The sequence below is a fragment of the Cinclus cinclus genome, chromosome 28 (assembly GCF_963662255.1).
Source record: "Cinclus cinclus chromosome 28, bCinCin1.1, whole genome shotgun sequence".
Taxonomy (NCBI): Eukaryota; Metazoa; Chordata; class Aves; order Passeriformes; family Cinclidae; genus Cinclus; species Cinclus cinclus.
Window position 1 is genome coordinate 6,139,691 of NC_085073.1, and position 27,621 is coordinate 6,167,311.

At 47.7% G+C, this 27,621-nt stretch overlaps 1 protein-coding gene across 2 annotated transcripts; it reads left to right on the plus strand.

Annotated features, from left to right (window-relative positions):
* The first annotated feature begins 319 nt into the window (after positions 1-319).
* Positions 320-26,504, plus strand: UPF1 (UPF1 RNA helicase and ATPase). Of its 2 annotated transcripts, none has more exons than XM_062510181.1 (24): positions 320-616; positions 7,627-7,769; positions 8,116-8,205; positions 9,458-9,625; positions 10,413-10,593; positions 11,051-11,212; positions 11,775-11,859; positions 12,000-12,098; positions 12,285-12,402; positions 13,196-13,355; positions 13,473-13,591; positions 13,844-14,008; positions 14,215-14,329; positions 15,019-15,162; positions 15,989-16,202; positions 16,960-17,077; positions 18,071-18,227; positions 19,941-20,083; positions 22,201-22,375; positions 23,578-23,659; positions 24,721-24,882; positions 25,013-25,230; positions 25,551-25,673; positions 26,421-26,504. In XM_062510181.1, the coding sequence occupies exons 1-23, from the start codon at positions 392-394 to the stop codon at positions 25,668-25,670; spliced, it is 3,363 nt and encodes a 1,120-aa protein (XP_062366165.1). In that variant the 5' UTR covers positions 320-391; the 3' UTR covers positions 25,671-25,673; positions 26,421-26,504. The 2 variants fall into 2 exon arrangements, with proteins under 2 accessions (XP_062366165.1, XP_062366167.1); XM_062510183.1 differs by having other exon boundaries at positions 12,294-12,402.
* The last annotated feature ends 1,117 nt before the right edge of the window (positions 26,505-27,621 follow it).

The following is a 27,621-nucleotide window of genomic DNA, read 5'->3' on the forward strand; positions in this document are numbered from 1 at the left end:
GGCCTGGCGCGCGGCGGCCGCGGCCGGACGGACGCTCGGACCCGGCCGGAACAACTCGGACGGGGCCCCGCTCCTTTCCCTTCTCCCGCCCGTTAGCTCCGGGTCCGCCCGTCGAGCCGGCCCGAGCGCGGAGGCGGCGGGAGGGTTCGTTTTTGTGTGTGGCGGCGGCGGCGGCGAAGGGGGGGGGGGGGGGTAAAGGGGGGGCGCGCGGCCTGGTGCGCGCGGCGGATCCCGCCGCTCGCGTAGCGCGGCCGCCCGGGGCTCGCTGAGGGGGAGGCCCGGGGTAGTGTGTGCGTGTGTGCTTGGGGGGGGTGGGGGGGTGTTAAAAAACAAAAAAACCAAAAAAAAAAAAACAAAACGAAGGCTCCCGGCTAGACGAAACGCCGCCGCCATGAGCGTGGAGGCGTACGGCCCCAGCTCGCAGACCCTCACCTTCCTGGACACCGAGGAGGCCGAACTGCTCGGCGCGGACACGCAGGGCTCCGAGTTCGAGTTCACCGACTTCACCCTCCCCAGCCAGACCCAGACCCCGCCCGGGCCCGGCCAGGCGGGGCCGGCTCAGGGCCAGGGGCCTCCCGGTGCGGGGCAGGGAGCTCCGGGCCCGCTGGAAGCGCAGGTGAGGGGGTCGTGAGGCGGTGGAGAAGCGAGGGGAGGCTGGAAGGGGGGGGTGGGGTTGGGCGTTCGGGGCTCTCACCCTTCCTCCTCCTTCCCCCGAGGCGGGAGCCGCGTGTGCAGGAGCCGGAATTGGAGCGAGTTGTTCCGAGGAGGAAAACTTGAAACCGGCCGAGTCGCGATAGTTGTGTCGTTGCGATGGGGAGGTTGGGGGGAAAAAAAAAAAAACGGTTGTCAGTTCAGGTTTTGTCTTCTTCAAACAAGGGGTTTGGGTGGTGTTTTGCTTATCGAAAGTTGGGTGCTGAGGAAATTCGGCTTTTTTCACTTCCTGTCGCCAAAACGCGCTTTAGTTTCTCCTTGTTATTACTGTGAATATTAATTTTTCAAATTTTAATTCGCACTTTTATCGCTGCACGGTTGCTGGGCTGCTTTGTTTAGGGGTTGTGTGGCAGGGACAGGCCTGAGACAAGTTCTGAGCTCTGGTTCCTCGTGGCTTAAAAACAGGTTTTACTTTTGTTTTGTTTGTTTTGTTTTGTTTTTAATTATTACACTTGATGGTTGGTGCTTAAAAAACTGTGAAACTGTATTTATGTAGCAATTCACTACTCGTAGGCAGGGGAGGAATTAGGATTACAGCTCACGGGAAACGCTGCAAATGAAGATAACAATCTCAGTGTAAACAACAAAAACACTGAGACTCTCCCGTATTTTTTTTAAAAAACACACTTTCCTCCAGTTTAAAGATCATGGAATATTCAGCTTCCTCCCAGACTCCTGAAATCCCATTATTAACCATTAAATGCTTGCACATCACCCACGTATTAAGGGATGAGTTTAAAGAGGAGTTGAGAGCTTTAGGTGAGTTTTTATCCCCAACCCAAACATCCTGGACCTGATGTTCTTTTTGGCCTTTTATTTGCAAAACCAGCCTGTGAGTGCAGCAGAGTGGGAGCAGGAGCACATCCAGCTCCACAGGTGTGCAGGGCAGGATTGAGGGAGGATTTCTCCTGTCCCAGCACAGATTAAATCATTTTTTATGCCTGAAAGTGCTCGGTGACAGCAGGGATGTGCTCAGGTCACTCTGTTTGTAAGGCAGAGTCTGAGAGCTCAGAGCTGTTGGGTTATTTTCTGGTGTTTTTTGGGTTTTTTTTTTCAGTCTTTGGATTTGATAGAATTTATCCAATTTGGGCATTGAGAAATCAGAATTGTTTTCTACCAGTAGTCAAATCTCTGAGCAAAATACTCAAGACTATACATTAAAGAGAACATTTTAATCACATTTAATTATAAACCTTTAATGGGTTGTGTTCACTCCAGAGCTCCCAGTAGAGAATCTGTGGCCAAGGAGAAGAAAAACCACCCCAAAATCAGCCTCATAAGCTGAAAGTCCAGACAAGAGGATTATTAATGGGCCTTTTTTTTATGTCTAAACATGTCTGAAAAACCTTTGAAGTCAAAGTAAAAAAAAAAAAAAAAAAAGTAATAAAAACTCTGGAGAGCAGCTTCAGGTACTGTTTTTGTCTCCTGGCTAAAAGGAAGGGATTTTATGTTGATTTTATTTTTTAATCAAGGTGGATTTAAGCTTCTGCAAACTTTTGTGATCATCCTGGTGCTCATTTTGACGTTAGAAATGTCATTTTTGGGGAGGGACTCTCAGAGGTGGAACAGGCTCCGGTTCCTCCTGAGTGAAGTGAAACAAACCCCAGGATCTGCTCAGACCTGTCCCTCTCAACGGGCTCAGGGCTGATAAAATCAGAAATTAAGTGGTTTTTTTTTTTAAAAAAAAAAGGTTCTGGGCAAAAGTTTTGCCGCCCTCACCAGATAATTCAAGTTTGTTACTCGTTTTTGGCAGGAGGCATCTTAAATAATAACTTCTCAAACTGATCAGGTTTTGCCTAATGAAAGATTAACCCTGTGATTATAATTAAAGCTAATTAAAGAAATAATTTTATTTGGAACTGAGGAATGTTGGAGGCAGGAATTTCTGCTCTGCTGTTTCTGGGGTCTTTTTAAAAAGACGAGTTGAGCAATGCAAGGCACCTCATTTTTTAGGACAGTTTGAAGATTTTAATCTAAACTTGCCAATATATTTAATTAATAGTTTTAACAGCGGTGCCATTGATTAGTGGTCAATTGACAGAAGTAAGAGCAGAGCACAAACATTCCCTGCTCGTTCTTCCACAGAAAATTCTACTCCCATTGTTTCCTAGAACTACATAAACGCAAGGATGGATTTTCTGAAGTATCCTAAGAGGAGTTTAAAATCCTCAGAGCGGCTGTGGCTGCCCCTGGAGCCCTGGAAGTGTCCAAGGAGCTCTCTGGGATCACGGAAGGTTCCCCTGGGTGGGCTTTAAGGTCCCTTCCAGCCCCAAACCATCCCGGGATTCTCTGGAATTCTCATTCCCGCTTTGTTTTTTCACTGCGGCGGGTGGGACTGTGCTGCTGGGACCCTCGGTTTGGATTAACTCAGCCCCTGCAGTGGCTCAGCGAGGCTGGGACAGCTCTTAGGTCTAGCCTAGGCAGGCCGGGTTTAATTTCCAGTCCTAACAAAGGCTGTTTTGTCCAGGCCTTGTTGCTCAGGTCCCGTCTGCCGCTCCCTCCCAGGGGCGAGGCTTTCCCCAGCTTCCTCCTTGGGCAAGGGAAAGCGAATCGCCCTCCCCGGGAGAGCGATCACAGCGCAGCTCAGGCACTGCTGCCCAGCTCTGGAGCGAAAATGGAACGGCCAACCCCAAAACGTGGGCTCTGGGGGCAATTCCCTGAGCTGGGGGCTTTGTGAAGTCCAGCAGGACGGGGCTGGAGCCTCGCTACAGCACAGTCCCTGCTGCAGTGCAGCTCAGGTTCTTGTTGCACCTTGAAATGCAGCGCTGGAAAGCCCAGCAGGCTGCAGGTGTGCTCACCTCACCTGGGGGCTGTGCTCTGTGCTCACCTCCCCTGGGGGCTGTGCTCTGTGCTCACCTGGGGGCTCTGTGCTCTGCTCACCTCACCTGGGGGCTGTGCTCTGTGCTCACCTCCCCTGGGGACTCTGTGCTCACCTCCCCTGGGGGCTTTGTGCTCACCTCCCCTGGGGGCTTTGTGCTCACCTGGGGGCTGTGCTCTGAGCTCACCTGGGGGCTGTGCTCTGAGCTCACCTCCCCTGGGGGCTGTGCTCTGTGCTCACCTGGGGGCTCTGTGCTCTGCTCACCTCACCTGGGGGCTGTGCTCTGTGCTCACCTCACCTGGGGGCTCTGTGCTCACCTCCCCTGGGGGCTGTGCTCTGTGCTCACCTCACTTGGGGGCTGTGCTCTGTGCTCACCTCCCCTGGGGGCTTTGTGCTCACCTCCCCTGGGGGCTTTGTGCTCACCTGGGGGCTGTGCTCTGAGCTCACCTGGGGGCTGTGCTCTGAGCTCACCTCCCCTGGGGGCTGTGCTCTGTGCTCACCTGGGGGCTCTGTGCTCTGCTCACCTCACCTGGGGGCTGTGCTCTGTGCTCACCTCCCCTGGGGGCTGTGCTCTGTGCTCACCTGGGGGCTCTGTGCTCTGCTCACCTCACCTGGGGGCTGTGCTCTGTGCTCACCTCCCCTGGGGACTCTGTGCTCACCTCCCCTGGGGGCTTTGTGCTCACCTGGGGGCTGTGCTCTGTGCTCACCTCCCCTGGGGGCTGTGCTCACCTCCCCTGGGGGCTGTGCTCACCTCACCTGGGGGCTGTGCTCTGTGCTCACCTCCCCTGGGGGCTGTGCTCACCTCCCCTGGGGGCTGTGCTCACCTCACCTGGGGGCTGTGCTCACCTCACCTGGGGGCTGTGCTCTGTGCTCACCTCCCTTGGGGGCTGTGCTCACCTCACCTGGGGGCTGTGCTCACCTCACCTGGGGGCTGTGCTCTGTGCTCACCTCCCCTGGGGGCTGTGCTCTGTGCTCACCTGGGGGCTCTGTGCTCTGCTCACCTCACCTGGGGGCTGTGCTCTGTGCTCACCTCCCCTGGGGACTCTGTGCTCACCTCCCCTGGGGGCTTTGTGCTCACCTCCCCTGGGGGCTTTGTGCTCACCTGGGGGCTGTGCTCTGAGCTCACTTGGGGGCTGTGCTCTGTGCTCACCTCACTTGGGGGCTGTGCTCTGTGCTCACCTCCCCTGGGGGCTGTGCTCACCTGGGGGCTCTGTGCTCTGCTCACCTCACCTGGGGGCTGTGCTCTGCTCTGCTCACCTGGAGCTCTGCTCCTGGCCTGGTTTGGAAATATTCTGTTAACCCTGAGCTGGGGACTCACAGGCAGCAGAATCCCAGAATCTCGGCATGATTTGTGTTGGAAGACCTTAAATGTTAGAAGTCCCAGAGGGAGAGACACCTTCCACTATACAAGGGTGCTCCAAAGCTCGTCCAGCCTGGCCTTGGGCACTGCCAGGGATCCAGGGAAACTCTGGGAATTCCATCCCAGCCCCTCCCCGCCTTCCCAGCCAGGAATTCCTTCCCAATGTTTCCCTTTCCCAGTTTGGAGCCGTTCCCTGTGTCCTGTTCCTCCATCCCTTGTTCCAAATCCCTCTCCAGCTCTCCTGGAGCCCTTCAGGTTCTGGAAGTGGCTCCAAGGTTTCCCTGGAGCTTCTCTTTCCAGCCTGGCCTTGAATCCTCCCAGGGAACAATTCCTAATTCCCAGTATCCCACCCATCCCTGCCCTCTGACAGTGGGAGCCATTCCCTGTGTCCTGTCCCTCCATCCCAAATCCCATCCAGCTCCCCTGGAGCCCCTCGGGGACTGGCAGCCTGGTTAACACCATCTTGTCACCCTGTTCATGGAATCAGGGAATCCCAGAGTGGTTTGGGTTGGAAGGATCTTAAATCCCATCCCATCCCCCCCTGCCAGGGGCTGGGACCTCCCACTATCCCAAACCCCATCCAAGCTGTCCTTGGGCATTTCCAGGGGTGGAGCAGCCACAGCTTCCCCCTGCCCCGGTGTTTTCTGCCTTTTAACTCAGTCCCTGGCCCTTGTTTTGTCTCCAGTGAATATTCCTGAGGCCAGCAGAGGAGTGAGGAATGCCCCAGGAGTTTTTTGGGAGTAGTTTTGTGGCACCTCAGAGCTGCCAAACCTGCCGTGCCAGAAGTTGCAGCCAACATTTTTTTTTTCAGAACAGAACCGTGGTCCTCCTGCCACCAGAGCTGCCCGTGCCAGGTTTTTAATCCAGTGCACACAGGCTGACATCAGGAGGGTTTGGAACAGTCACTTCCTCATCGGGATGCTGCCGAGGGCTGGGGCAGCATTTCCCAGCCCAGGTGACATCACTGCTGTCACCCTGAGGGCAGGGACAGCACAGCACTGACACTGCTTCCTCTTCTGCCTTCCGAAATCCCCAACCAAACCCAAACTTTGCTGCTTCTTTTAAAACAGAAACAGGAAGCCAATTTTTTATGAGCACCTCAAAATTATTAAAATCAACCAATCTTAAGATAATGCACTGTGGGATAGAAATGTTTGTAAGGAATTCAGGTAAGCTCCAGGCTCTGGGATTCCACCTGTGCCACGACCAGCTCTTGTTTATCTTCTATAAAATGCTTTTATCAATTGGAAATGGATATTTCAGCCGAGTGTTTATGTATCTGATGACATCTGTGCACATGAGGGGATTTGCCCTCACCCCACTAATGGAGTTGTGCTGCTGTGGGGTTTGATTTCTTTTCCCACTTTTCCCTTCTTGCCCATTCAGTTCCTTTGGGCTGATGGTTTCTATTAAAAGGCAGAGCTTGCAGATAAAACCAGTAAAAAGTCAGCCCATTTATTTATTTCATTTAAATGCTCCTCATTTCATTTGCAGAGCTGGAAATGGAGCTTTGGGGGCAGGTCCTGATGGCTCAGGACAAGTGGGAATTTTGGAGTTTAATCCTGCAATTAGCTGCTAAATTTTTAGTGAGAAATTAGTTTTGTTTGTTTCATTACAGCTCAAAGAGAGGAACTTTTTATTTCTTTTAAAATTTCTTCTAGTAAAGGTTTTGTGTTCTTAATTCTGTCAGAATTAAGTTACACCTCCCAGATAAACTGTATTAAATCTAAGTTGTTAAAATACTGTATTCATAGACAAAGGCCTTGAGTTATTTTTGTCCTGTTTGGCTGGTTAAAATTGATAAATAAATCTTAACTTTAGAAACATTGAGGGGGTGTTAATTATCCCTGTGATAGGGAAATGATCCCAGCACTCCCCTCAGATGTGCTGTGAATATTCCAATCACTCTGGTGGCCCCCTGCCCACATTTTCCACTCAAAATCAACATGGATTAGGATAAACTTATCCCTGTCCATCTTTTGGTGGCATCTTGATTGAAGAAGGCAGAGAATAAACCAAATTTTGGGGTCTTTCCCAACTCAGTATTGAGCTGCTAAAACCCTTCAAGGCTGGAGAAATAAAACCAGGACACTTGGGAAGCCAAAGGGGCAACACCTGCAGTGGCCATGCCAAAATCCCAGCATGACATCCACACCTCCTGGTGCTAAAAGTGCCCAAAAATTGGAGTTATTTTTATAAGGAGAAAGGCTGGGGGTGGGAAAGTTGCTGAAACAGCACCAAATGTTGCAGAATTCCATGGTGGATACAGGAGTAGGTGGGGAAAATCCTGTGCAGTGAAAATCCCTGTTTGCAGGTAGATCCCTGGAATAAAAAGAAGGGCTGCTGGGAATTGTTGAAATGGAATTTGGTTATGTAAGGCCGTGGAAAAATGTAACTGCAGAAAAGCAATCTCCTTGTTTTCCTGCTTATCAGTGGGAGTTTCAATAATCCTGTGAAACAGGAGGTGATGGAGCAGGTATTGATTGTGGGATTGAATGGAAAAACACAACCTGCAGGAAAGCAATCTCTTTCTGGGAACTTTATTCCAACTTATCAGTTGGAGTTCAAACAATCCTGGAAAATGGGACCTGATGGAGCAAATCTTGGTTATGTAATGAGTGTGTTCCAGTCTTGGCAGCACTTTGCTGTGGAGCTTTTTGGGGTTGATATTATTTTTTATTTTTAATTTTTTTTTTTTTTTTTTTTTTTTTTTTTTGGGTGCACACCTCAATTGCAGGTGAATGGTCCTGATGGGATCTTGCAGAACGGAGCTGTGGATGAGAATGTGGCCAAGACCAGCCAGCTCCTGGCAGAGCTCAACTTTGAGGAGGATGAGGAGGACACTTATTACACCAAGGATCTGCCTGTGCATGCCTGCAGGTGGGAATTCCAGAGGGCAGGAGGGAAAGGGGCATTTTGGGACAAGCTCCCTGTGCTGCTCCTGGCAGTTCTGGGACAGATTTGGAGCTGCCACGTTCACTTCTGGCCAGCTCAGAGCTCCCTGAGGAATAAATCCCATGCTCAGCCACCCCAGTGATGGGACCTTGTACAATTTATGGCTCACAACAGAAATTTGGCTCCTTTGATGCTTCTCCCAGTGCTGTTGTTGTTCCCCAGTTTCCACTTGCCTTATTTCTGTGCCCTGTAAATGGAATTAAGAGTTTGTGTTTGGATTTTCCTCGATGCAATGACCAACCTCTTCCTGGTTTTCCCTCTGGAATTGCAGTTACTGTGGGATCCACGACCCTGCCTGTGTGGTTTACTGCAACACCAGCAAGAAATGGTTCTGCAACGGCCGTGGAAACACCTCTGGCAGGTAAATGATGTAATGATGGAAATAAAAAATGCCTGGTTTGTACCTATTTCTTTCACACCCAAAGCACCCATGCGCTGAGAAACTCCTGGAACTGTTCCCAGCATGGCTTGGATCTTGGGTTTAGGTCTTCAAAACAGCAGAGCAAAGTTGTTTAAAGTTGTTTATTGTAAAGGCACCTCAGTCTCAAAAGGCAAAGAGTCCAACGTGCTGAAAACTTGGAGCACAGAGTCCCAAATCAAAGCAGCTCCTGAGAAAGGGCAGAAGCTGCAGCCTGGGACAGAATTCTGAGCAAAGGCAGAAGCTCCCTGCTCTTCCTCTGTTCTTTTATTATTTTTCTCCTTTCATGTGATGTAGTGATGAAGATGATGGTGGAGGAAGACTGAGGGAGAGAGAGCTCTCACTGCAATACACAGATTTTTATTTACAAATTGCCCAATGAGCTAAAAACAGGAACCTGAAGTGTTTCTTCTAAACCTGTTAGAATTATGGGTCTGTAATACAAAAGTTCATGTGGAATTTGTGAATATATCTGTTCTGTCTGAAAAATGTAAGCAATATTCTTACTAAATTTTTATTTATGTCTGGAGCTATTCCTGAGCTCGCACTGAAGCTGCTTTTTGAGGTTTTTCTCCACTATTATTTAGAACTGTTTTTGAGCTCTCACTGTAGCTTGTTTTTGAAGCTTTTTTTTTTTTACACCAGGTTCTAAGGCTTTCTCTTTAAAGCACTTAAAACATATTCTTACTTATTTAAAACTAAAGATTCCACCTCTGTTTCATGTCTCTGTGGCTTAATATATTTTAATTTCTCTGAAGGTTTTAGTTCAGTTCCTGTATCCTGTTTTCTCTTTGAGGAACTCAGAAGCCTCTGTTTTCACACTCAAAACATATTCTTACTTATTTAAAACTAAAGATTCCACCTCTGTTTCATTTCTGTGTGGCTTAACATATTTTAATTTCACTGAAGATTTTAGTTCAATTCCTGTATCCTGTTTTCTCTCTGACTAACTCAGACCTCTGTTTTCACACTCAAAACATATTCTTGCTTACTTATTACACCTCATTTCATGTCTGTGTGTATTACTACATTTTAATTTCACTGAAGGTTTTAGTTCAATTCCTGTATCCTGTTTTCTCTCTGACTAACCCAGACCTCTGTTTCCACACTCCAACACGACAAATAAATTTACCAACCTTCCAACAAATGCAATTTTGGTGTGAAACTGCCCTGAAGCTGTTGTGTTTGCTCACAGCCACATCGTGAACCACCTGGTGAGAGCCAAGTGCAAGGAGGTGACCCTGCACAAGGATGGACCTTTGGGAGAGACAGTCCTGGAGTGCTACAACTGCGGCTGCCGCAACGTCTTCCTGCTGGGCTTCATCCCTGCCAAGGCTGACTCCGTGGTGGTTCTGCTGTGCAGGTGAGACCAAACCTTGGCTGACAGCTCTCCTTCTCCATCTCAGCTTTTAAAAACCACCTCTTGCTTCTATTTTCATTTCATTTCGTGAAATAATTTGATTTAATTCCATGAAAAAAAATGCGGTTTGCTTTGCCGCCGAGTTCAGGGACGTAGATGGATAATGCAGCAAAGGGAACTCTGTTCTGTCTTGGAGTCTTAGTTCTGTAAAGAGGTGCTTTTCCTAAATTCTGCATTCCTTCATGGAGAAAGGTGGTTTTTCCCCTCTTTTTTCCCCCCCCTCTCTCTTTTCCCCCCTTTTTTCCACTTTGGAAGAGCCCCAGCTCAGTTCAGGAGGTGACTCTGGACCATGGAACAGTGATTATTACTCAGGGTGTTTTTCTCTCAGCTCCCAGAATGATTTGAGGTCACAATAAATCAGAAATTTTTCTGACAGGCTCAGTCAGAACTGATCATTTCTAATTGTGTGTGTTTGAATCCAGTGCTGTCACTGTGTGCTTGCCACTAAAAATTACATTTCTATTTGGGAATTACCCTCTTTTTCTGATCAGCCTGTGCACAACCTGCATGGATTATAACCACCTCCAAAAGTGTCACATTCAATATTTCAAACACATTTTCAATCCTGGAAACACCCAAGCAACACTCCTCACTTTTCCCAGCAGACCAAGGTTATTTTGCTTGCATTTTTCCTGATTTTTGAGCAATTTCAGGAGCGCACCAGCCCCGTTTTCACCCTCCACACCACTTCCCCTCCCACTTAGCTAACAGTTGTGTTTTGGCTGTGCAGGCAGCCGTGTGCCAGCCAGAGCAGCTTGAAGGACATCAACTGGGACAGTTCCCAGTGGCAGCCCCTGATCCAGGACCGCTGCTTCCTCTCCTGGCTGGTGAAGATTCCCTCGGAGCAGGAGCAGCTCCGGGCCCGGCAGATCACAGCCCAGCAGATCAACAAACTGGAGGAGCTCTGGAAGGTCTGGAATTCTTGTTTTGGGGATTTATTTTACTCAATTCTGAGATTTTTATTTTTTTTTTTTTGTTTGTTTTGTTTTGTTTTGTTTTGAAGACTTTTAGGAGATCTGTAAAGCACAAATCACACAAAATCCTGCAGTGCCACAGGGAATTGGTCAAAAGATTCAGGGGATTGTTGAAAGCTTCCCCAAGTTGTAAAATAATTTTCCTTGCTCATATCAAGATTTAAAATATTTCTGGTTTAAGTGATGTCCAGCAGAGCAGGGGATTGTTGCTTCGTTCAGTTGTGGGGTTTTTGAGAGGTATTTTGTGCATCCTTTAAAATTTAAACTGGGTTTAATATGATTTGTAATCCACCTTTATATCGCTCCCTGTATCAGTAAAAACAGAGTTTTATCAATCCTGCTGTCAATTTTTATACTTCAGACTTTGAAACAAAACATCTGCTTTAATCACCAGGAAAATCCATCTGCAACTCTGGAGGACTTGGAAAAACCTGGTGTTGATGAGGAACCTCAACATGTCCTGCTTAGATATGAAGATGCTTATCAATACCAAAATATATTTGGTCCTCTGGTCAAGCTTGAGGCAGATTATGACAAGAAACTCAAGGAATCTCAGGTAAAATGTGTGAGATTTGCCTGATCAAACGTGGAATGAAAGCACGAGAAGGAAACCTGGAGTGAAATAAATAAATATTTGGATTGCTGTGGTGCAGCAGCACTGGGATATCAGCAGTGATTGCAGGGAGAGGAGAGCAAAATCCTCACAGTGAGGGGTTTGAAGAACCTGAATCACTTGGGAACTTCTCACCTTAAAGTTTTTCTTTCCAAAAATCACCTTCTCTCCCAGAACTGCAGCTTTTTGTTACCTTCAGAAGCTGTAGTTCCCTGGCAGGGAAATGGGAGTTCTGGGAGCTCCTGGAAACATTTAATGGGTGTTTGAATTGGGGGAGAATTACAGCTGGTGAGCAGCACTTTGTTTCTCATCATTAACTCTTAGAGCAGAGTTCACCTCCTGCAGGTGCTGTGAACTCAGCCACAGGAATAAATATCAGATTTTTGGTGACATTAGAGCAGCAAGTTTTGTAATTTCTGCACTGTTTTAAAGCACAGGACTGTGGTGGTTCACAAACAGCTCTTCAAGACAATAATAAATTTATTTTTTTTTTTATTCCCCTCAGACCCAAGATAACATCACAGTCAGGTGGGACCTGGGCTTGAACAAGAAGAGAATTGCTTATTTTACTTTGCCAAAGACTGATTCAGGTAAGGACACCTGCCCTGTGTCTTGGTCAGGGTTTGGTTTTTTCTGCCTTCTGAATAAAATCAACGTTCAGAGCACTCCGAGGTGGCTCTGGGAGGCTTTTTGTGGTTGTTCAGAGCTTTTCTTTCCCTTTCCTTTGCAGACATGCGCCTCATGCAAGGAGATGAGATCTGCCTGAGGTACAAGGGAGACCTGGCCCCACTCTGGAAAGGAATTGGGCACGTGATCAAAGTTCCTGATAGTATCCTTTACTTAGAGAGCCCCCAGCCCTAAGCTGGAGTCCTTAAGAAGTCATTAATTATACCCACAAATAATTCTCTGCTGATTTAAGATCTGTCGGGGGTGGGGGGGAGCTATACAGAAGAAAAATCACCAAAATTGGGGAGAATAAAATCCCAATTTTTGCTGGAAATTACTACTTAACGAGGTTCTACAGATTATGGTGATGAGATTGCCATCGAGCTGAGGAGCAGCGTGGGAGCTCCCGTGGAGGTCACCCACAACTTCCAGGTGGATTTTGTGTGGAAGTCAACTTCCTTTGACAGGTATTGAGGGAGCACCTCCCAGCTGGGCAGGCTCTGGGTGGATTTTTGTTCTTTGCCTTCACTCAGTGGTTTTTTTGAACGACAAGAAAAAAAAAAAAAAAAATGGTCTTGTTTTGGCATCGCCCATCAGAAATCTGGTGAGCAGCTGGTGCCTGGTTCAGAGAGGCCAAAACTGGAATTAATGGCACAAAATGATCAATTTGTCTCCATTTGAAGGGTTTGTGGCAAAGACACCAAAGGGAGAAAAATTTACTTTTATGTTTGGTAATACTTGAAGCACAAGAAAAGCAAGTTTTATAGTTCAGCTTCCTAAAATTGCTTTAAACAGTTAAAATATCAAAATTTGGCTGTGGGACCCAGAGGCTTCAGCCAAGTCTGTGTTGGGTAATGCAGGAGCTGCTTCTGATCCTATTATTAGAATTTCCTATTAGTAATGTATCCCATTATTATTACCTCCCCTTATCCTATTATTTTATTCATTGTGGCTGCAAATTTATTTCAAATCTTACAACTAAATTGTTGTAAGATTGTTGACAGGTTCTGTCACCAAAGGTTGGTGTTCCTCTCCACATTTTTCTGGGAACACCTTTTAATGTTCACGTGGGGGGAAGAAAAGCAAAATCTGTGTTCTCAGAGTGTAATCTTAGTGATTTTAATTCTATTAATTAATGTTGGACGTTGTTGTCTTTCCCATTTGTGTCTGGTATCTGGTGTAGGACACCCATGGGTGGCTCTTTTGAGGCCACACTTGATCTTTAGGAATAATTTTCCTGTTTTTTTTCCTTCGTTTCAGGATGCAGAGTGCTCTGAAAACATTTGCAGTGGACGAGACCTCAGTGTCTGGGTACATTTACCACAAACTGCTGGGCCATGAGGTGGAAGATGTCATCATCAAATGCCAGCTGCCAAAACGTTTCACAGCCCAGGGACTCCCTGATCTCAACCACTCTCAGGTAACCCCTCCCCTCCCATCGATGGCAGCAAAGGTTCATAAATACAGGTGAAGCAACGTGCTTGAAATGTTAAATTGCAATAAAATTAATTATTTAATTTTTTTTTTTTTTTTTTAGGTTTATGCTGTCAAGACCGTCCTGCAGCGTCCTCTGAGCCTTATCCAGGGTCCCCCTGGCACTGGGAAAACAGTGACATCAGCCACCATTGTGTATCACCTGGCCAGGCAGGGCAATGGGTGAGAGCTGCTCTCTCTGAGCCTTTATGGATGAGGCTGTTTAATGCACAAATCACCTTGATTTTAAAATCAAAATTCATCTGTATCCCTGAGCTGTATTTTCTGGGGACTCTTGGGCTCGTTGCACAAAATACCCTTCCCCAGCATAATTTTAAGGGATGTGTTATTAATTATACTTTACTACAATTCAAGTGGAAAAAGCCAATTCCAGTTTACTGAAAGTTTTGGCTGTTTTTTCGGGTGTTTTTGCAGACCTGTGCTGGTGTGTGCCCCCAGCAACATCGCCGTGGACCAGCTGACAGAGAAGATCCACCAGACTGGCCTCAAGGTGGTTCGTCTGTGTGCCAAGAGCCGTGAGGCCATCGACTCCCCCGTGTCCTTCCTGGCACTGCACAACCAGATCAGGAACATGGACAGGTGAGGAGTGAAGAAAAACACAAAAATTCCATTTTGGTGTTTGTGATGGGCGCGGCTGAGGGACGTTGTCACTGCAGCACCGTTGTTTGCGTGATGGGTTTATTTTGTTTCAGTTAAAAATCACTTGGACTGCAGTGCTATAAAGTTGGTTTGGCTGTAAAGTAGAATTCCTGGGTTTTTTGTTTGGTTGGTTGGGTTTTTTTCAGCATGCCAGAGCTTCAGAAGCTGCAGCAGCTCAAGGATGAGACTGGAGAACTTTCCTCTGCTGATGAGAAGCGTTACCGGGCGCTGAAACGCACGGCGGAGAGGGAGCTGCTCATGGTGAGACCCCAGAGCTGCCACCACCCCAGAGCTGCCACCAGCCCCAGATCCCAGAGCTGCCACCACCCCAGAGCTGCCACCAGCCCCAGATCCCAGAGCTGCCACCACCCCAGAGCTGCCACCACCCCAGATCCCAGAGCTGCCACCACCCCCAGATCCCAGAGCTGCCACTGCCCCAGATCCCAGAGCTGCCACCGCCCCAGATCCCAGAGCTGCCACCACCCCAGAGCTGCCACCACCCCAGATCCCAGAGCTGCCACCGCCCCAGATCCCAGAGCTGCCACCACCCCCAGATCCCAGAGCTGCCACCACCCCAGAGCTGCCACCACCCCCAGATCCCAGAGCTGCCACCACCCCCAGATCCCAGAGCTGCCACCACCCCCAGATCCCAGAGCTGCCACCACCCCCAGATCCCAGAGCTGCCACCACCCCAGAGCTGCCACCACCCCCAGATCCCAGAGCTGCCACCGCCCCAGATCCCAGAGCTGCCACCACCCCCAGATCCCAGAGCTGCCACCGCCCCAGATCCCAGAGCTGCCACCACCCCAGATCCCAGAGCTGCCACCACCCCAGATCCCAGAGCTGCCACCCCAGATCCCAGAGCTGCCACCCCAGATCCCAGCTGCCGTGCCAGTGCAGCCCCCAGCGTGATCCTGCTCCCAGTGTGACCCCTCTCCCTGTGTCCCCAGAATGCAGATGTGATCTGCTGCACGTGTGTGGGAGCTGGAGACCCCCGGCTGGCCAAGATGCAGTTCCGCTCCATCCTCATCGACGAGAGCACGCAGGCCACCGAGCCCGAGTGCATGGTGCCCGTGGTCCTGGGGGCCAAGCAGGTAAATCTTTGGGCTTCCTTCTAGATGGGCTTTGGGAGCACAGCAGGAAGTAGCACTGAGCAGCCACGTGCCCAGGGTAGGCACACAGGAATTTTCCTTTTGCATAACATAAACCTGACCAACTTCATTTGGGGTGAGCTCTGTCCATTTGGGGTGAGCTCTGTCCATTTGGGGTGAGCTCTGTCCATTTGGGGCTATTCCTTTTCATTTGGGGTTAGTCTTGTCCATTTTGAGTTAACCCTGCTAGTTTCCATGGCCTGGAAGTGTTGGTGCTGTTGGAACAATCTGGAGAGTGAATAAGATTTTATATTAAAATGATCATCTGAAAAAAGAGTGACACTAAAGGTTCCTGAGCCTTTGGGGAGAGCTGAAGCTTATCAGAATTTAGAATGATTAATTCCTAAAGTGTCAGAGAATGGATTAAACTGAGAGAGAGTGGGTTTGGATTTTTTTATTTAGGGGAAATCATTACATGGGAGGGAGGGAGGGAGGGAGGGAGGGGAGGGGCTGAGATGGAATTCCCAGAGAAGCTGGGGATGCCTCATCCCTTGGAGTGTCCAAGGCCAGGCTGGAAAGAGAAGCTCCAGGGAGAGCTCAGAGCCCCTTGCAGAGCCTGAAGGGGCTCCGGGGGAGCTGGATGGGATTTGGGATTTGGCATGGAGGGACAGGACACAGGGAATGGCTCCAAACTGGGAAAGGGGAACCTGGGTGGGATTAAAGACCCTCCCAACCCAAATCACCATCCTGCATTTCCCAGCAGGATATTTATGTCACTCTAAACAACCTCCAGCAACCAAACTGAGCTGGTTCCAAACTCTTCCCACAGCTGATCCTGGTGGGTGACCACTGCCAGCTGGGGCCCGTGGTGATGTGCAAGAAGGCAGCCAAGGCTGGGCTGTCGCAGTCGCTGTTTGAGAGGCTGGTGGTGCTGGGCATCCGGCCCATCCGGCTGCAGGTGCAGTACCGCATGCACCCCGCCCTGAGCGCCTTCCCCTCCAACATCTTCTACGAGGGCTCCCTGCAGAACGGGGTCACGGCAGGTAAGGGGCTGTGCCAGCCTGCGCCGGGCCCACGGTGCAGGTGAGGGGCTGTGCTGGGCTCACAGTGCAGGTGAGGGGCTGTGCCAGCCTGCGCCGGGCCCACGGTGCAGGTGAGGGGCTGTGCTGGGCCCACGGTGCAGGTGAGGGGCTGTGCTGGGCTCACGGTGCAGGTGAGGGGCTGTGCTGGGCTCACGGTGCAGGTGAGGGGCTGTGCTGGGCTCACGGTGCAGGTGAGGGGCTGTGCTGGGCCCACGGTGCAGGTGAGGGGCTGTGCCAGGCCCACAGTGCAGGTAAAGTCTTTGTTAGCATCCCAGGGCGAAGCATTTGGGGTTATTCCTGTTCCTTTGGGGTTATTCCTGTTCCTTTGGGGTTATTCCTGTTCCTTTGGGGTTATTCCTGTTCCTTTGGGGTTTTTCCTGTTCCTTTGGGGTTATTCCTGTTCCTTTGGGGGCTAGCCCTGCTAGTTTCTGTTTCTATGGCCTGGAAATGTTGGTGCTGTTGGAACAATCTGGAGAGTGAACACGATTTTATAGTAAAATGATCATCTGAAAAGAGAGTGACACTAAAGGTTCCTGAACCTTTGGGGAGAACTGCAAATCTTCAGCAGGGATCAAAGCAGGAGTTCTCTCATCTGGGTTTGGTGTTTTAAGAAAAAAGGAAAAAAACTTGCATTACACTTCATTTTGAGGTGCTTTGATCTGGAAATTGCAGAGTGCTGTTGCTGATTTGTTGTGCTCCCTGTTGCTGTTCTCCTCAGCTGACAGGGTGAAGAAAGGATTTGATTTCCAGTGGCCCCAGCCTGACAAACCCATGTTCTTCTACGTGACCCAGGGGCAGGAGGAGATTGCCAGCTCAGGCACCTCTTACCTCAACAGGTGAGCCCAGCTCTGAGAGCTAAACCTGGCCTAGGTGTGTAGGACAGGGCTGCTCTTGGGGCTTTTATCTCTCAGTTAATAACTCCTTGTTTGCTGCTTTAATAAAAGCTCCTACTGGGGGGTGAAACTCAAATTGGTTTTTCCTGATCTCCTTTTACAGCAAACCAGGAGAAAAAGGCTCAGAGCTGAGCTGGGATTGGTGTGGAGGAGTTCTTCCCTCACTGGGTATAGAGCAGGGCATAAATTACAAAATTCCTGATGGGGATGAGTTTGGGCCAGCAGGAAATGCTGACCAAGTCACATTTTGAATTCCAATAACTCCTCAAGTAGAATCCTAAACTTAGATTTAGTCCAAAAGGGTTGGAAATGAACTTTTGTTCCCCCCCACCTTCTTTTTTCTGCACGTTCCACCTTCTTTTTCAACAAATAAAATTTTCTCCTCTTGGGTCGTGATTATTCACGTGCCTGGCAGGGAAACCAGCCCAACATGTGAAAAAAAAAAAAAAATACCAGCTGAGATATTTTTAATCTCAGTCTGTTTCCTGAGCAGCATGTGCAAGACTGGGTACAGTGAAGCAGATTGTTCAGAAACAAAACCAACACAGTGCTTGGCTGATACAGGCCACTGACATTCTAAACATTCTGTATTTAAAACTTTAAGATAAAGCAACCAGAGGATCTGGGGGATGTTTGGAATGATGTTGATTTGTAGAAGTTCAATGTGTGCATCTAAGTCCAAGCAGGAGATTCTGTTTGGGGGTTGAGGTTTTGCTGTTTGCTGTGCGGTTCTGAGAAGGCGAAGGTGAAATCTGTGTTTTCCTGAGACCTTTAAACGTTGGCCTTGCCCCCAGCTCCTCCGTGCACGCCCTGAGCGAGGAGGAACTGAGCACAATTCACGTTCCCACTGCAACAGCCTCACGTGGGAACCCCCCAAACCCCACCAGCACCCCAAAAACTGAACCCCGACGTCCTTCCCCTCCTTGCCCTCCCCAGGACTGAAGCTGCCAACGTGGAGAAGATCACCACGAAGCTGCTGAAGGCGGGGGCCAAGCCTGACCAGATTGGGATCATCACGCCGTACGAGGGCCAGCGCTCGTACCTGGTGCAGTACATGCAGTTCAGTGGCTCCCTGCACACCAAGCTCTACCAGGTACTGGGCTGCACGCAGCCCCAGGCACGGGCTCTGCACTTGGAGGGACTTCAGTTCTGGGGCTGGCTCTTTATTCCACCTTCAGGCTTTGATTTGGGACTTAATGTCGAGCCAGTTCCTCTTTTTTCTTTTTTTTTGTGTATTTATTCCATCTTCAGGCTTTGATTTTGGAGTTAATATTGGTTGAATTCCTCTTTTTATTTTTTTTTTTTGTGTATTTAGTCCATCTTCAGGCTTTGATTTGGGAGTTAATGTCGAGCCAATTCCTCTCTTTTTTTTCTCTTTTTTTTTTTTGTGTATTTATTCCATTATCAGGCTTTGATTTGGGAGTTAATGTCGATCCAATTCCTCTTTTTTATTTTTTTTTGTGTATTTATTCCATCTTCAGGCTTTGATTTTGAAGTTAATGTCGAGCCAATTCCTCTTTTTTCTTTTTTTTTTTGTGTGTTTATTCCATCTTCAGGCTTTGATTTTGGAGTTAATGTCGATTAAATTCCTCTCTTTTTTTTCTCTTTTTTTTTTTTTGTGTATTTATTCCATTATCAGGCTTTGATTTTGGAGTTAATATTGGTTGAATTCCTCTTTTTATTTTTTTTTTTGTGTATTTATTCCATCTTCAGGCTTTGATTTTGGAGTTAGTTGATCCAATTCCTCTTTTTTTTCTTTTTTTTTTTTTGTGTGTTTATTCCATTATCAGGCTTTGATTTTGGAGTTAATGTCGATCCAATTCCTCTTTTTTATTTTTTTTTTTTGTGTGTTTATTCCATCTTCAGGCTTTGATTTTGGAGTTAATGTCGATCAAATTCCTTTTTGTTGTTGTTGTTGTATTTATTCCATCTTCAGGCTTCAGTTTTTGAGTTTGGTTTTGGTTAATATCGATTGAATTCTTCTCTTTTCCTTTTTTTTTGGTGTGTGTGTTTATTCCATCTTCAGCCTTCAATATTTGAGTTTGATTTTGGTTAATATCAACTTTTTTTTTTTTTTTTCTTTTTCTTTTTAAATTTTTAAGCTGGTTTTGATAAAAAATCAAGGGGGGGGGGAGTTAGGATGTACCCATAGGATCAGGGAAAGGAGAAAGCCCTGCTAAAATCTGTGAGGAAAGAGGCCCCAACAAATCCTCTGAGGCACAGGAGGGAGAAGTCACTGTGGAAAACCTCGTGCCTTCGTCTGCCATCGTGCAGGAAACCAAGCAAATAAATCCTGCTGGCCACGGGATTTATTAATCCTGGAAAATAAAACCCATCCTGCCATCAGTGGGACAAACAGGACAGTTGTGTGTTTAAACCTGGTCTTGTTTTGCAGCACTGAGAACTTGAGCCCTGTTCTCACTGCAGGGAAGCTCGGTGGAAATCTTCTCCCTGTGCCAGCAAGGATGTGTCTCCTCTCCCTGAGGTTTCTCAGGGCTAATTTGAGCCTCTCATCCTGCAAAATTTTGGAACAGTCAGAACCTTTTGGCGGTGTCCTCGGCAAAGAGTTTTGTGGGGGGAAACAGGAGAAGCACAAAGCTGTGAACATGAAAAGGATTTCTCCTAAACTGAGACTCTCTGTCCTCTCTGGGGAAGATTCTCATTGCCCAGAGGAATTACCACAACCACTCCTCACTCCAAAACCAACATTTTTCTCAGCTGATGGAAGGTTCCAGGGACTTTGGCAGTGCCTGGTGGTGGCAGAGCTGTTTTCCCTCCGTGGCTGAGGTGTTTTCCTGTGTTGCAGGAAGTGGAAATTGCGAGTGTGGATGCTTTCCAGGGCAGGGAGAAGGATTTCATCATCCTGTCCTGTGTCAGGGCCAATGAACACCAGGGCATTGGCTTCCTCAACGACCCCAGGAGGCTCAACGTGGCCCTGACGAGAGCCAGGTAAAGGGACCTGGGCATGCAGGGGGCTGCAGGAAACTGGGACAGCGATGGAGGGGCAGGACTCAGGGAATGCCTTCCCACAGAGCAGGGTTAGGTGGCATTTTGGGAAGGAATTCCTCCCCTGTGAGGGTGGGCTGGAATTCCCAGAGCAGCTCCTGGATCCCTGGAAGTGTCCAAGGCTGGAGAAGGGAAGCTCCAGAGAAACCTTGGAGCTGTTTCCAGAGCCTGAAAGGGCTCCAGGAGAGCTGGAGAGGATTTGGGACAAGGGATGGAGAAACAGGACACAGGGAATGGATTTGGGATGGGAATTCAGGGACACGGGGAATGGATTTGGGATGGGAATTCAGGGGCACAGAGAATGGATTTGGGATGGGAATTCAGGGACACGGGGAATGGATTTGGGATGGAGGGACAGGACACAGGGAATGGATTTGGGATGGGAATTCAGGGCACAGGGAATGGATTTGGGATGGGAATTCAGGGACACGGGGAATGGATTTGGGATGGGAATTCAGGGACACGGGGAATGGATTTGGGATGGGAATTCAGGGACACGGGGAATGGATTTGGGATGGGAATTCAGGGACACGGGGAATGGATTTGGGATGGGAATTCAGGGACACGGGGAATGGATTTGGGATGGGAATTCAGGGACACAGGGAATGGATTTGGGATGGGAATTCAGGGGCACAGAGAATGGATTTGGGATGGGAATTCAGGGGCACAGGGAATGGATTTGGGATGGGAATTCCAGGACACAGGAATGGATTCCAACTGGAAAAGGGGAATTTGGGTGGATTTTGGGAAGGAATTCCTGGCTGGGCTGGAATTCCCAGAGCAGCTGTGGTGCCCCAGGCCAGGCTGGGCACTGGGAACGTGTCCCTGCCCATGGTGGGGGTGGCACTGGGTGAGTTTTTGGGGTCCCTCCAGCCCAAACCATTCCTGTCCCATTTTCACTGCTGATCTCAGCCCCTGTCACCATTTGGCATCAGGAATTTCAGGAGTCATCACATCCTCCCCATTTCCAGCACAGATCCCTTCCCTTCATCTGCTTCTTTATCACTTCCAGCAATCGTTCTTTGCCCATTTTATATTTTTTTTGAATGGATTTAATTCCAAAAAGTCTGAGCTGGAATCCAGCATGGTCCTGCTTGGCTCCCCTGGTGTTTCCAAATTCCAAACCAGCACAGGAGGAGTTTGGTTGAACACTGAGCAAGCCTGAAGGAGGAAATTTGTGCTGCTGGGGAAAAAAAAACCTGGCTGCATCAATCTCCTTCCAGATGTTTGAGCCACATCTGGAACAATTGCTGCAAACAGTTCAGGCTCCTCCTGCAGCTCCCATTTTATTGCCAGAGACAAGAACCCAGGGGGCTGTTCTGACATCATCACACTTTGAATATCAAATATAAAATAGAAATAGAACTGAATTAATATCAATTACTTATATTTATATATTATAAATACAATATGAAATATAAATGTGAATTTTAAAATACAATTTTAATTGTGAGTAAATTGATGAAATGGTGGTTGTGTTGAAATTGATGAAACTGGTTGTGGTTAAATTTAATGAAGCTGTGGTTGTGGTTAAATGAACAAAGCTGTGGTTGTGGTTAAATTAATGAGGCTGTGGTTGTGGTTAAATTTAATGAAGCTGTGGTTGTGGTTAAATGAACAAAGCTGTGGTTGTGGTTAAATTAATGAAGCTGTGGTTGTGGTTAAATGAACGAAGCTGTGGTTGTGGTTAAATGAACAAAGCTGTGGTTGTGGTTAAATTAATGAAGCTGTGGTTGTGGTTAAATTAATGAGGCTGTGGTTGTGGTTAAATGAACGAAGCTGTGGTTGTGGTTAAATGAACGAAGCTGTGGTTGTGGTTAAATTAATGAGGCTGTGGTTGTGGTTAAATGAACGAAGCTGTGGTTGTGGTTAAATGAACGAAGCTGTGGTTGTGGTTAAATGAACGAAGCTGTGGTTGTGGTTAAATGAACGAAGCTGTGGTTGTGGTTAAATTAATGAGGCTGTGGTTGTGGTTAAATGAACGAAGCTGTGGTTGTGGTTAAATGAACGAAGCTGTGGTTGTGGTTAAATGAACGAAGCTGTGGTTCCTCTGTTCCCAGGTACGGGGTGATCATTGTGGGGAACCCCAAAGCTCTGTCCAAGCAGCCCCTCTGGAATCACCTCCTGAATTACTACAAGGAGCAGAAGGTGCTGGTGGAGGGACCCCTGAACAACCTGAGGGAGAGCCTGATGCAGTTCAGCAAACCCCGCAAGCTCGTCAACACCATCAACCCCGTGAGTGCCCCGGGGACCCCTGCCCTTCTCCTGTGCTGTGTGCTGAACCACCCCAGAAACACCCATGGGAACCTGCAGTCTTGTGAAAGGCTTCTGAATTTGAGTGGTGGAGTTAGAATCCCCCCTAGTATGGAGTTAGAATCCCCCCCAGTATGGAGTTAGAATCCCCCCAGTATGGAGTTAGAATCCCCCCCAGTATGGAGTTAGAATCCCCCCAGTATGGAGTTAGAATCCCCCCAGTATGGAGTTAGAATCCCCCCCAGTATGGAGTTAGAATCCCCCCCAGTATGGAGTTAGAATCCCCCCCAGTATGGAGTTAGAATCCCCCCCAGTATGGAGTTAGAATCCCCCCCAGTATGGAGTTAGAATCCCCCCCAGTGTGGAGTTAGAATCCCCCCCAGTATGGAGTTAGAATCCCCCCCAGTATGGAGTTAGAATCCCCCCCAGTATGGAGTTAGAATCCCCCCCAGTATGGAGTTAGAATCCCCCCCAGTGTGGAGTTAGAATCCCCCCCAGTATGGAGTTAGAATCCCCCCCAGTATGGAGTTAGAATCCCCCCAGTATGGAGTTAGAATCCCCCCCAGTATGGAGTTAGAATCCCCCCAGTATGGAGTTAGAATCCCCCCAGTATGGAGTTAGAATCCCCCCCAGTGTGGAGTTAGAATCCCCCCCAGTGTGGAGTTAGAATCCCCCCAGTATGGAGTTAGAATCCCCCCAGTATGGAGTTAGAATCCCCCCCAGTGTGGTGTTAAAATTATTCAATCTGTGGAATTTTATGGATTTTTACCCAAAATGATATAACTGAAATAATAAATATTCTCTCTGTGTTTAAATTAATCCACTCCTTCATTTATGTGATCTGGGGAGTTTTATGAATTTTTACCCAAAATGACATAACTGAAATAATAATAATAATAATAATAATAATAATAATAATAATTAAACATCCTCTATATGTTCAAATTAATCCATTCCCTCATTTAGGTGATCAGTGGAGTTTTTAGGGATTTTTACCCAAAATGACATAACTGAAATAATAATTAAACATCCTCCATATGTTCAAATTAATCCATTCCCTCATTTATGCAATCTGTGTCATTTTTATGGATTTCTACTCCAAATATCTCCCGCTGAGCTTGCAGTACAAGGTTTTTTTGGGAATAAAAAAAGAGAATTAATGCCTAATTGCCCAAATTTTGCAGGGTGCCCGTTTCATGACCACTGCCATGTATGATGCACGTGAGGCCATCATCCCTGGCTCTGTCTACGACCGCAGCAGCCAAGGTAAAGGAAATTCCCCAAATCCACTCCCTGGGATGTTCTCCTGACCCCTGAGGGGTCACATCTTAACCACTCCAAACTTTGAAACTTCTTCAAAACTTTCAAAGCTCTGAAAAGTTTGGTATTTGTTAAAGGTTTGAACTTTGAACTGCAGGAAAACGCAGAATTTGAGGGTTGGAAATGATACGGGATTGAGGAGTGAAAATGTTTGGGGAGAATTTGGGAAGTGAAAAATGTTTGGGGAGAATTGGAGGAGTGAAAATGTTCGGGGTGGATTTGAGACTGAAAATGTTTGGGGTAAAATGTTCAGGATGAATTTGAGACTGAAAATGTTCAGGATGAATTTGAGGAGTGAAAATGTTCAGGATGAATTTGAGGAGTGAAAAATGTTCGGGGTGGATTTGGGGAGTGAAAAATGTTTGAGGTGAAATTGAGACTGAAAATATGTGGGGTAAAATGTTCATGATGAAATTGAGGAGTGAAAATGTTTGGGGTGAATTTGGGAAGTGAAAATGTTTGGGATGAAATTGAAGCTGAAATGTTTGGGATTGAATTTAAGGACTGAAAATGTTCAGGATGAATTTGAAGCTGAAATGTTTGGGGTTTAATTTAACAGCTGGAAATATTTAGGATTTAATTTAAGGACTGGAAATGTTTGAGATGAAATTGAAGATTAAATGTTTGGGATTTAATTTTAACAACTGGAAATGTTTGGGATGAATTTGAGGGCTGGAAATGTTTGGGATGAATTTGAGGGCTGAAAATGTCCAGGCTGGATTTTTCTCTCTGTAAATGAAATCCCAGCCTGGTGTGTGCAGAGAAGTGCAAAATGAGGGGAGGGGGGGTGTGAGAAGCACTTCAGGAATCCCAGATGGAGCTGTGGGAATAATCAACATTTGTTAGGTGAACTCCTGGAATTTCCAGGTGTGTGATAAACAAGGAGCCACAAACTCTTCTGGCTCCTGGCAACGAGAGCTCATCCTTTTTGCACAACCTCTCCAGGGCTGGGAGCTGCTCCTGAAATGCCCAGAGCTGCAATATCCCTGTGCTTTCCCCTTCCCCAGGGCGTCCATCCAACATGTATTTCCAAACCCACGACCAGATTGGGATGATCAGTGCTGGTCCCAGCCACGTCACTGCCATGAACATTCCCATCCCCTTCAACCTCGTCATGCCCCCCATGCCACCCCCGGGGTACTTCGGCCAAGCCAACGGCCCTGCTGCAGGTAAGGGGGGAAAAAAATAAATAAATAAATAAAAAAATCAAGGAGTCACCTGGGAGGGATCCGGTTCCCTTGAAAACCAAGAAGTGTTTGTAGCTGCAGTAGCTGTCAGTGTTGGATGATTCTCCCCCAGGCCGTGGAGCTCCCAAAGGGAAGACCGGCCGCGGCGGGCGGCAGAAAAATCGATTTGGGATTCCTGGCACGAGCCAGTCCAACCTCCCCAACAGCCAGGCCAGCCAGGACGTGGTGTCCCAGCCCTTCTCGCAGGGCCCCCTGACCCAGGGCTACATCTCCATGAGCCAGCCCTCCCAGATGAGCCAGCCCGGGCTCTCCCAGCCCGAATTATCCCAGGTGAGAGGGGAGCTGTGGGGTGCTGGGAGGTTTTGTGGGGTCTGATCTGTGCCTGCGCCTCCTCCTCGCTGAGGGAAGTGGAAGTGGAGCTGCTCTCAGTGACTCTGCTGCAGCGTTTGCACCCTGCACGTGCAAGTGAAATGTTGCTTCAGCTCCGAGCAGCTCAAAAACTCCTTAATCTGGGGAAATTCCACACCAAGAAAAGCACATTTCAAAAAAAAAACAAACCCCAAACGCTCCCAGCTTTATCCTCGACCTGCTTCTGCTTTGCACTTGGGCTGGACACTGACTCTGGGTTTTCCCTCCCCTTTCCCTTCCAGGACAGTTACCTTGGTGATGAGTTTAAATCCCAGATTGACGTGGCGCTGTCACAGGACTCAACTTACCAGGGAGAACGAGCTTATCAACATGGTGGAGTGACAGGGCTGTCACAGTATTAGAGTGTGAGGACCCCGGGCCCCTCCCTGATTTAAACTGTCCCCATTCTGATTTAAACTGTCCCTCCCTGATTTAAACTGTCCCTCCCCCTGATTTAAACTGTCCCCATTTTGATTTAAACTGTCCCTCCCCCTGATTTAAACTGTCCCCATTCTGATTTAAACTGTCCCTCCCCCTGATTTAAACTGTCCCTCCCCCTGATTTAAACTGTCCCTCCCCCTGATTTAAACTGTCCCCATTTTGATTTAAACTGTCCCTCCCCCTGATTTAAACTGTCCCCATTCTGATTTAAACTGTCCCTCCCCCTGATTTAAACTGTCCCTCCCCCTGATTTAAACTGTCCCCATTCTGATTTAAACCGTCCCTCCCTGATTTAAACCTTCCTCACTGTCCCCTTGCCTTAATTTAAATTGTCCTCCCTGATTTAAACTGTCCCCTCCTCATTGTCCCCTCCCCTGATTTAAACTGCCCCCATTCTGATTTAAACTCTTCCCTTCTCCTGATTTAAACTCTCCCCTCTTCACTGTCCCCATTCTGATTTAAACTGTCCCTCCTCGATTTAAACTGTCCCAACTCAATTTAAACTCTCCCCATTCTGATTTAAACTGTCCCTCCTTGTTTTAAACTGTCCCTCCCTGATTTAAACCCTCCCCGTTCTGATTTAAACCATACCCTCTTATTTAAACTGTTCCCCCCCCCTAATTTAACCCCATTTCAATTAAATCCTAACCAAACTCTCCTTGTGCCCCCAGGTTGAGGAAGAAGAGCTAAGCTTGCGTGGAGCTTAGTTCATCAGCATTTTATTCTGGGTAATAAAAAAAATAAAATAAAATGGATACCTGTTTTCCACTGCTAAAACTGAAGCACCACTGTGTGAGAGCAACAGGAGAAAAGAGAAACCAACCACGGGAGAGAGGAGAGAGGAGAGAGGAGAGAGAGAGAGGAGCACGCGAGAGCCACTGCTGGAGCTCCCTGAGCCACGGAGACTGCGAGAGGAGACCGAGCCCTGGAGGACTGGCTGCACCTCGCTGGGAAGGAACCACCCCAAAGGAGGGCTCAGCTGAGTCCCTGCTCCCCCAGTCACCCCCAGCTCCGGAGAAGGGCCTTAAAAAACAAAAAAAAAAAAAAAAAAAAAACCAACCAAACAAAAAACCAAACAAAAAAAAAAGCAGGTTTCACTTCATTCCATACTTCTCTTTAGCGAGCAGGGCACGTGAAGTTTTTCAGAGCAGATGGGGAGAGGAAAACCCTCATCTCAGAGTTGGGCTTGTTTTTTTTTTGTGAGGGGTACTAAAAGAGGCAAAAAAAAAAAAAGATTTTAGCAGAAAACCCTCGTCTCAGAGTTGGGATTGTTCTTATGGAGGGTAAAAACAAAATTTTTAGCAGGAAGTGTTTAATGTTTTAGAAGCGGAGTATCCGAGAGAGAGGGGAAAAGAGAAATTAAAAGAAGAGAGAAAAGTCCCTGCCTGGGTGACAGCCAGCCAAGCAGAATTCCAATGCTGCTCAACTCTGAGGTGCAGGTTTTGTTGTCCAACACTGGCTCTGAAATTTTGGTGTCATCGTGTCGCCCACGTTCTGAACGAGGTGGTTTTTAAAAAGAGATTCTTTCAAAAGGAGCACTGAGTTTTTATAAGAAGTTTTGTCTCTGAATTCTTAGTGGTGGACCTGGGAGATTTAGATCCTTGTTCTGAGAAGCTTATATTACAAAAAAAAAAAAAAACCTAAAAAAAAAGGAAAAAAAACCAAAAAAAAACCAGTTTCAAACAAAAATTAGAGCACCATCCTCGAGAACTTTGAGTGTGATTTCAAGTTGCAGCAATCAGCCTCTTCTTCCTACACGGGATAGCAGTTTAGAGTGAGAGGAGCCTGCGTGCTCGAGCAGGAGGGTTTCCAAGTGTTTTCTGTAATGCTTTAATTGGCAACTGTCTGGACTGTACTCTGTGAAAAGCAGCA